At 44.7% G+C, this 10,054-nt stretch overlaps 1 protein-coding gene across 1 annotated transcript in view; it reads left to right on the top strand.

Moving 5' to 3' along the window:
• Nucleotides 1-4,487: 4,487 nt before the first annotated feature.
• Nucleotides 4,488-10,054, top strand: part of EIF2AK4 (eukaryotic translation initiation factor 2 alpha kinase 4) — an 86,997-nt gene continuing 81,430 nt past the window's right edge. Inside the window, exon 1 of the mRNA XM_075844824.1 lies at nucleotides 4,488-4,804. Within this exon, the coding sequence (XP_075700939.1) occupies nucleotides 4,604-4,804 (201 nt within the window). The 5' untranslated portion in view covers nucleotides 4,488-4,603. The remainder of the gene's footprint in view (nucleotides 4,805-10,054) is intronic.

Genomic DNA, 10,054 nt, shown 5'->3' with positions numbered 1-10,054 from the left:
AAGCAGATGGCTCCGGCCATCAAATAGCGGCTGTACTGCAGCTCTGCTCCTATTCCAGTGAATAGGACCAGAGCTGCAAGTTGGCAGCACTGCCGCTATGCAAAGCACAGAGCTAACTGTTTCCGACTCTGTACATTGCATACTGTGCAATAACATCCGGTACCAGCAGGCATCTGGAACCACTGATCGGAGTGGAGACCGATAATAGACTGATGACCTATTTGGTGGATAGGTCATCAGTTGTCTGGTAGTGGACAACCCCTTTAATTTAGCCTAAGATAATCATTTAGTCAAGGGGGTAAACATTATTGGTCACCAAAATGACCGCCGTCACATAATTGTGTTTAAAAGCCATCCTAGAATGTAGAATACACACATTAAGAGGAGTTGAATGAAGATAAGCCAGTCGAGACAGAGTTGGACGCAATTGTAACGTAACTGATTTTCCCTGCTCAGGCTGACTGGCAGCTGTGACGTGAATGCGCATACCTAAGCATGCGTGTTCAGCTCTGTCAGGATCTAGCATGTCCCAGATAGCGGCTGCAGTGGTGAGTGTAAAAAAACAACAAAATAACTCCTTGGCTGACTGAGCATGCGTGTTCTGCTCAGTCAGCCTGACAGGAATTCCCAGAGAACCCCTTTAACTTTATGTTCCCGGGGCTCCTTTGATGCTGTGTGACAACCGGGATGTAAGGGAAGTCATGTCAGGTGGCAGTCACGTCCATTACGTCACAGGTCCCACAACTATCACTGTACCCGGGAGCACAGAAGTGAGATGTTTCTACCTTGTTCCTTTTACACGGGCCAATGATCGGGCAGCGAGCGTTCATCGGCTGATCATATTGTTTATGCTGCACAAAATATTATCATTGTTGTCAGCACAATGTGTAAACAGGGAAATGTGCTGCCGATATGATGGAAATATATGGGGACTGTTGACGCAATCATGGGCCGAAATATATTGGACTGAAATTTGTAATGGGTATGTCAACCGATACCTGCCCTCCAGTGATTAATCCATTTTCAAATCATGTTTTATCGATATATCGGAGAGGAATAATACACAGACGCTGCTGCAATGCTCGAAATACTCCTCTGGGGTTTATTGCCAAACTCATTACAATAATATCATTCAAAAGGGGCGTAGGCTTTAGGTTAACCAATCAGAGGCAATGTGACAATATTTCAAATTCAGCCAATTACAGACACACGATACATTCCAGATACATCATTATAATTCTTCATATATCAGGGTTTGCAGGTGGCCTATCTCTCTTGGCAAGAATATAATAGATCGTTGTTTTAAGATGGGGGAGACATACCCACACTGCCTGCTGTATGTGAATGTGCCTCCCTCTGCCATCTCACTGACTCCCTGTTCCTTCTTTCCAAACCTCGTATGGGAACCAAGGTCAAAGATAACTTAAAGAGGCTCTGTCACCAGATTAAAAGTGCACTATCTCGTACATAATTTGATCGGCGCTGTAATGTAGATTACAGCAGTTTTTTATTTTGAAAAACAATCATTTTTTTAGCAAGTTATGAGCAATTTTAGATTATGCTAATTAGTTTCTTAATAGACAACTGGCTTGTTTTACCTTTTCACCAAGTGGGCGTTGTGAAGAGGAGTGTATGACGCTGACCAATCAGCGCCACACACTTCTCTCCATTCATGTCCATTTGTATTCACAGCACAGCGTGATCTCGCGAGATCACGCTGTGCTGTCACATACACCCACATCAACTTTACTGAAGTGTCTTGAAAGTGAATAAAGGAATAGAGGCAAAAAAGCAAAAAACGGGCGTCTTCCATGCGCTACTGATCGGTATGATCATCCATAACACGTATAATCCAAATTCCTCAAGGATAACGATGTAGTCAGTAATATAAGGATTTATTGGTACGAATATAAAAATATAAAACACAATGTTTTATATTTTTATATTCGGACCAATAAATCCTTATATTACTGACTACATCGTTATCCTTGAGGAATTTGGATTATACGTGTTATGGATGATCATACCGATCAGTAGCGCATGGAAGACGCCCGTTTTTTGCTTTTTTGCCTCTATTCCTTCATTTATTATTGAGACTTCGCTTTCCAAGTTCTCAAATCGGGTTCTATGCTGCAATTTGATCCTGCCACCAATACACCGTGGAGGCTACCTATTTGGAATCTGCTACACTGGATGTTATGCTCCCAGCATAACCGCACCAGGTGAGCATTATTCAACACCTTGTTCACACGTATACCATCACAGTGTCATGCACTATTGTGCGCTTTGTGTTTTTTCTACCCTTTTCTTGAAAGTGAATAGACATTGCCTCCAGCCAGGACGCGATGTCTATTCACACTCCGACACTTCGGTAAAGTTTTTGTGGGACTTACTCACGCAGCACAGTGTGATCTCGCAAGATCACGCTGTGCTGTCATTCACAGCGTGATCTCGCGAGATCACACTGTGAAGTAATTAAGCCCCACACTAACTTTACCGAAGTGTCGGGAGTGTGAATAGACATGGCGTCCTGGCTGGAGGCAATATCTATTCACTTTCAAGACACTTCAGTAAAGTTGATGTGGGTGTATGTGACAGCACAGCGTGATCTCACAAGATCACGCTGTGCAGTGAATACAAATGGACATGAATGGAGAGAAGTGTGTGGCGCTGATTGGTCACTGATTGGTCAGCGTCATATACTTCTCTCCACAACGCCCACTTGGTCAAAAGTAAAAACACGCCCAGATCAAGAAACTAATTAGCATAAATCTAAAATTGCTCATAACTTGCTCAAAAATGATCTTTTTTCAAAATGAAAACCACTGTTGTTATCTACATTACAGCGCCGATCACATTATATAGGAGATAGTTTTAAAGTGGACGTACACCTTAAATATTTATTGCAGAGAATAAGGAACTAAGATAGTTGTATTATTCTCATTTTAGACACTGGCTTCAACTGTGTGATAATTGTGAGAGGGTAATTATTAGCATGAAGCAATTACTAGCAATTCCTATATTGTTCAAATCTGTCACTTTTTCTCCTGTTGTCATGTCTTATATCACACTTATAGGACACGGGCATTTATAGGGCACGTCCACAGAGCCTGCGCAAACGCACGCAGTGCCTACTGTTCTATGTTACAGAGTTATAAGCGCTATATATGGGGCCTATGCAGGGGTCGTGCCTAGACATCCCCTGTGCAAGAACAATTTATGGGCTTCTTGCTCTCCAATAGCTCATCATTCAGCTCACCCATGTCTCTAACAATCCACAAGTAATTGACAGCCATAAAATTAGTTCGCTCAGTTCCTTACAGAGGCTTAAATGGGTTTTAACCTGTTCATAGCGTAGTCGACTGCGTTATTGATTCCGTCGGAAAACCGGAAACCAGACGGAATGGTGACGAACGGAAAGCATTAGCGATGTTTCCGTCACCATTGAGATCAATGGTGACTGAAACGGAAGCTGTGCTGTCACTTTCACTTTCCGTTGCGGGGTTCACCCGACGGAACCCTCCGACGGAACCCCGGAACGGAAATGAACGGTGATGTGAACAGGCCCTTAGAGGGGTTTTCAAACAATCATAAATTATCAGCTATCCACAGGATAGGTGATAATTTTCTGATCGCTGGGGGCTCCACCACTGGGACCCCCACCGATTGTGAGAATGGGGGTCCCAAACCTCCGATCCTTGTCACTGCGCAACCGCAGAGAGAAGGACATTGAATGGAGTGGCGGTCGAGCACGTGCGCTACCGTTCCATTCAAACTCTAGGGGAATGACAGAAACAGCCGAGTACACACCGCTGCTCCAGGCAATGTCCTCCTCACTGCTGTTGAGCAGCGAGGAGGAATGGGGGTACGGTACCCTTGTTCTTATGATCAGTGGGCATCCCAGAAATCAGAATTCATTTATTCTGTTAAAACCCATTTAAGCCTCTGTAAGGAACTGAGCGAACTAATTTTATGGCTGTCAATTACTTGTGGATTGTTAGAGACATGGGTGAGCTGAATGATGAGCTATTGGAGAGCAAGAAGCCCATAAATTGTTCTTGCACAGGGGCTGTCTAGGCACGACCCCTGCATAGGCCCCATATATATATAGCGCTTATAACTCTGTAACAGAGAACAGTAGGCACTGCGTGCGTTTGCGCAGGCTCTGTGGACGTGCCCTATAAATGCCCGTGTCCTATAAGTGTGATATAAGACATGACAACAGGAGAAAAAGTGACAGATTTGAACAATACAGGAATTGCTAGTAATTGCTTCATGCTAATAATTACCCTCTCACAATTATCACACAGTTGAAGCCAGTGTCTAAAATGAGAATAATACAACTATCTTAGTTCCTTATTCTCTGCAATAAATATTTAAGGTGTACGTCCACTTTAAAACTATTCCAGTATTAAATATGGCGGATGCAGCCTCCCTCCTATAATACAACGCACACGTCATCCACTTGAACATACGCTTCCCAAAACAAACATGGCGGAAATTAGTCCATGAACTTGTGGGCCGTGGCCTCTGGGGGTTGTAGTGCGTAGGTCGCTGTGCTGAGGTGGCGGTGGGATGAGGAACGCTATGTGTCCGGTGTAGCATGGCCGGCAGCCGGGGAAATGCTGGACTTCCCGCTGACCTCGCCTCCACGGGGAGTATGCCCGGTCATGGAGATCAGCGGCGCCCTCTGCAGGCAGACTTCACGGAAACATACTCGCATCGGCAGGAGAACGAGCTGCAGGTCCTAGAGGCCATCTATGGGGAGGACTTCACTGATCTCCGGAAAACTTCTGCTTGGAAGGTAGAGAGTGAGAGCTGTCCGTGCGTTTTCACACGGAGTGGCTGTATTCACACGGAGTTTTTTTTGCAGGAGGAAAATTCCTCCTGCAAAAACCGCTCCAGACGTTTTTGCACAGTGGTTTGACAAAAACTCGTCAAGGTGTTGTTTTTTTTTTTTACCTTTTCTGACTGATTGAAATGGGGTTTTGGAGGTGGAAACCGCCTCAAGATGGGTCATGTCGCTTCTTTTTACCGCAACGCGTTTTTTTTACTTGCGGTAAAAAAAACTCGTCCAACTCCCATTGAAATCAATGGGAGGCATTTTATGGCGTTTTTGACGAGTTTTGCGGAGCGGTTTCCGCGCCGAAAAACTCGTAAAAAAACTCTTTATGAACAGGGCCCTAGAAGCGACATGACCCATCTTGAGCCGGTTTCCGCCTCCAAAACCCCATTCAATCAGTCAGAAAGGGTAAAAAAAAAACACCTTGATGAGTTTTTGTCAAACTGCGGTGCAAAAAATGTCTGGAGCAGTTTTTGCAGGAGGAATTTTCCTCCTGCAAAAAACTCTGTGTGAACACGCACGTAGACGCGTAAAACCGGCACTAGGTATAAAGTACTGATGTCTTACTCCACTATTGCAGATTCTGAGGGTAATATTTATTCCATCCACAAAAATAGCATACAATTTACTGGCCATGGACACGTATGAATCTGTAGGATTATATATCCGGGTACAATCTTCAGAAATCATTTCATCAGGTGTGGGACATGGAACGTTGCAATGAAATACAGTAACATCCAAAGGCCGGGTTCACACACTGCGGTAAAAAAAACAACACATTTTGACTGCGACTTGAGAACCAAGCCAAAGCTATCTAATGTTCAAGTGAGTGGGGCCTATGCACACGACCGCAGTTCTGATTTCAAAACTATGAATCCGTAATTGCAGATCTTCCTGTATGTTTACGGAAAGGTGTCCGGGCCGTAGATCGGATCCGCAAAAAAAATTTTTTGACTGTGCTTCTATACTTTATAATGGTCGCACGGCCCGCAAATGCGGGTGACAGTCATTGGCCGTTGACCCGGACCGTACACACAACTATGACGGGTGCGTGTCCACATTTCCCTCACACATTCCTGTCAGATGGCGAATCGGTAGTTTTGTGTTTTTACTGCGATTTTGTAATGATTTGCAATGGCGAAGTTGATTATTGCAGTTCCATTTGCTCGTGTGACACGCGGGAATTGTTCTCATGCGACTGCGGTCTCTCTAGTCACAGCGTTAAAATTGAGATGGAAAAGAAATCTTGCTTAATCTTGCGATTGTAGCAGAATTTCATATTTATTTTTTTTACCGCTTGTCTGTGACTTTGTCGTACTGTAGTTGCAGTGTAAGGCCGGTTTCACACACCGCGTTTAGCTGCGTTTTTTCCTCAGTTAAAACTCTGTGACCAGATTTTTGCTGGCAGTGTATAAGAAATGATGAGGTCTACACGCTGGGGGAACTACGTCAAGATGTTTACGCCAGTTTTTTGGCAAAAAAAGTGACATTTTTTCCGCACGCCATAGTTTCTCTAAAATTTGCAGCTTTTTACTTTTTCTTTCAGAAAATGGGTAGGGCCTCCACTAGAACGTCACTTTGCGAGTGGCATGTGTTTTTCAGTCACTTGCAAGCACTTCTTTTTTTGTTTGTCAATGTAATTGATGCGTGATACATGGACAGCACACGGATGTGAAAACGCACCAATACACGACATGCTGTGACTTTCACGCAACGGACACTCGCTGCGTGAATACCTCACGCATGTGTGAATGGCCCCATTGAAATACATGCGTCCGTGTGACGGCCGTTTTTGTAATGGCCATCACGAGGACTTATTCTACGTCTTACTAGTCATAATTTGCTGAAAGAAAGTGGAATGGATAGAAGTAAATTCAGATATAACTTAATTTTCTTAGTTCCATTCCACTTTTTCAGTGAATTGTTTTTGACACAGTATTTATCCACTACTCTGTGATCAACTCACTAGTCATGACAGAATTTTTGTAATTCACGGCCATCTTCCTATAGCGGCCGTCACATAACCAAAATTCGCTGTGGAGCTCTAGCCTTAATGTATCGCACCACTATTTCCATTTTTTATTTTCTCCCAAAGATGGGGCCTTTATGAGAAAGTCTCAGTATTGCAGAATATGTGTAAGGGCCTGTTCACATCAGCGTTGGCTCTCCGTTCAGGGGTTCTGTCGGAGGTTTCCATTGGGTGAAAGCCAAACGGAAACCTTAGCTCCCGTTTGCGTCACCATTGATATCAATGGTGACGGAGACATTGCTAATGGTTTCCATTTTTCACCATTCTGTCAGGTTTCTGTTTTTTAGACGGAATCAAAAGCCTAGTCGACTGCGCTATTCATTCCCTCAAAACGATGGAACCCTTGCACAACAGAGACCAACGGAAACCATTTGCATCGGATCCGTCACCATTGAAATCAATGGTGATGCAAACGGCTATGGTTTCCGTTTGTTTCAGTCAGGGTTTTTTTCTGACGGAAAGCTCCGACAGAACGTCAGAACGGAGCCGTGACGTTCATGTGAACGAAGCCTAAGGCCTCATGCACACGACCGTAGCCATGTGCATGGCCTTGATTTTCGGGTTGGCCGGCCACGGAGTGACACCCGCGGGCCGTGCACATGGCCGCGTGCATTATTTCCTGTGAGCCTGGATCACAGAACACGGCCGCAATAAGACATGTCCGTTCTTTCTGCGGTCCAGGCTCCTGGGTCATGCACGGACCGTGGAAACCACGGCTGTGTGCATGGCCCCATAGGAGTGAATGGGGCCGCAATTCTTCTGTGGATTTTCGGGGGAATTGCGGCCTCAAACGCACATTTGTGTGCATGGGGCCTTACTGTGTTGTTGAATTTCAATTTAAAGGGGTATTCTGGCTACTGTGAATAATATGTAGTAAGTCTATGGCATTGACGGCAGTTTGTCAGTGCCGTCGCATTTGAATGCAGCGGCAGGGCACATGTTCGACCACCGCTCCATTCAATACCTCCTGGCAGTGGGCTTGCGGCTGTGGGAGACGGGACCCCTGTTCTGGCGATCGTTGGTGGTCCCAGCGGTCGGACCTCCACCGATCGGTCTATTAATTATTACCTATCCAGTAGAAAGGTAATAATATTTAGTAACCCCTTTAAGCATTTCCGTAATTTAGTAATTTAGTGTGAAAAGTGATTTTCACAATAACTTGGAAAAAAATTGTAATTTCATTTTTTTTTTTACAATCAATATAACTGAGTGAGATTGACATTTACATTCTCATAATAGTATAATTACAAGGCTCTTCGGAAATTATCAGTAATTATGGACTCATCCCAATTTTATTACCACTAAACTCAATGCTACAACTTGAAGCGCTGTATTTTATGTATTTAAGCCGCACCTCTCTATATGTTCTGCAGGTTTGTAGAGTTTCCGTCCTTAAGGCCATGAGCACATGCAGTTGGATGGTTTCAGCTGCGGAGATGACCTTAAAGCCAGTGCAAAATCTGCTTGGGTTACATGCAGATTTTGCAACAGATTTCGATGTGGATTGTGCCACTGATTTCACGCTTTGCATTGCAATGGGTGAATTTGGTGTTCAATCCAGAACAAATGTGCACAGAATACAGCGTGGTGCAGATCGTAATGTTCGCAGCATGTTCCCAAATCTGTACTGATTTGTTTCCTCTGCTGCATGTAGATTGGATTCTCTACTCACATTCATTATATTCAAGTGTGCATTTAGGGGGGGGGGGTTCCACATCCCTGTCAGCGTGTCATGATGGGACACCCTGAAGATTAGGGATGTCACATCTCACGCGGCACTCAATGCTGTCCGACGGCCACCTAATAAGAATTTCGGGGTGGCCGATAGCTGAAATCTGACATCGCTGCGATGTGACGGTTAACACTATCTGCCCCCCCCTAAGATGGTCAATCATGCCCTGCCTCCCACTCTCTTGCCCACATTTTTTGAGCCAGCCTCTGCATCTGTGAGGCAGACATGTTGAAGTCTGGGACGTACACCATGGCCCTATAGCTCATAAAGGATCCATCTCCTAAGGTGAATCTACAGTCCACTTTGCCTTGATTCTGTTGCTTGCTATCCTACCAGACTGGGACGGTGTCACTGACTACCACAGGCACTGGCATTGTCCAGGTCTGGTGGGCAAGGAACAGCAACAAAAAACACAACTCACCTGTTAAATCCCTTGCTGCTACAGCACTGATGTTTCGGTAGTCCCCGGCGGTCTGTTTACTTGCCAGGAGCGATGACGTGATGTACCAGCAAGTGACCAGTACAAACAGTCAGTGTCCCCAGTGGTGATTCCAGTATGTACGGCACATGACTACTGAGTCCAGTAATTGGCTGCAGCGGTCACGTCCTGGTACAGCACGTCATCGCACCAGAAAAGTACACCGAGTACTGTTTTTCTCTGTTAAAGAACATTTGCTGCTTCCAGTTTAAATTGGTTTTGGGGATCCTGTCATCTACATTATGCTGTCCTCATTGAAGCCAGTTTTGAGGACTTAGAGGCAGCACCACCATAGGTGAGCATACCCAGAAGTATGTGAATCCGCTGTGAGTGAGCAGAGGGAGCAGCAGCTTATGAAGACGCTGGACTCCTCTCTGCCGGCACTGACGGGCTTTGCATGTAAATTCCCAGTAACGGCTTCACTTTAGCAAATAAGTGACAGGCTGCTAAAATCAGCATGTCTGTCAATATATTATTCTGCCGTCAGTGAGGACCTCATAATGTAGATGACCGTTTCCCTTTAACACTCGACAACCCCTTTAACTGCTTGACAACACGTGACAAGCTTTGACTTCATTCACATTTGCGTTGGAGAATCCGTTAGAATCCTCCGTTGCAGATCCAGTCAAAAATTCTGAACAAAATAGCGTGGCATGCCGCTCTATTTTGGCTGGTGAAACTATATAACCCATTAAACGCTACGTAAACCTTTGATGGGCATTTTTTTCCCTTTAACAAACATGTCAGTCAGTGTGTTTGGCGTAACTTTTTAATTAGTCTTTATTAAAAAAATTGTTTTCCTTTTTGAGATACAGTTGCTCTGTATTCTCTATACAGAGCAACTGCACCGTTCGCTATGACATGCAGTCCCTCGGACCTGACTGGTTCAGTGTCAGCGCAGGATCCACCTGAAATCTATCACATCTAAGTTATGAACAGAGATGTGATAGATTACAGGCGGATCCTGCATGT

This window comes from Rhinoderma darwinii, chromosome 12 (genome assembly GCF_050947455.1).
Source record: "Rhinoderma darwinii isolate aRhiDar2 chromosome 12, aRhiDar2.hap1, whole genome shotgun sequence".
Taxonomy (NCBI): Eukaryota; Metazoa; Chordata; class Amphibia; order Anura; family Rhinodermatidae; genus Rhinoderma; species Rhinoderma darwinii.
Note: the sequence above shows the minus strand (reverse complement) of the source record. Positions and strands in the feature narration are given on the sequence as shown.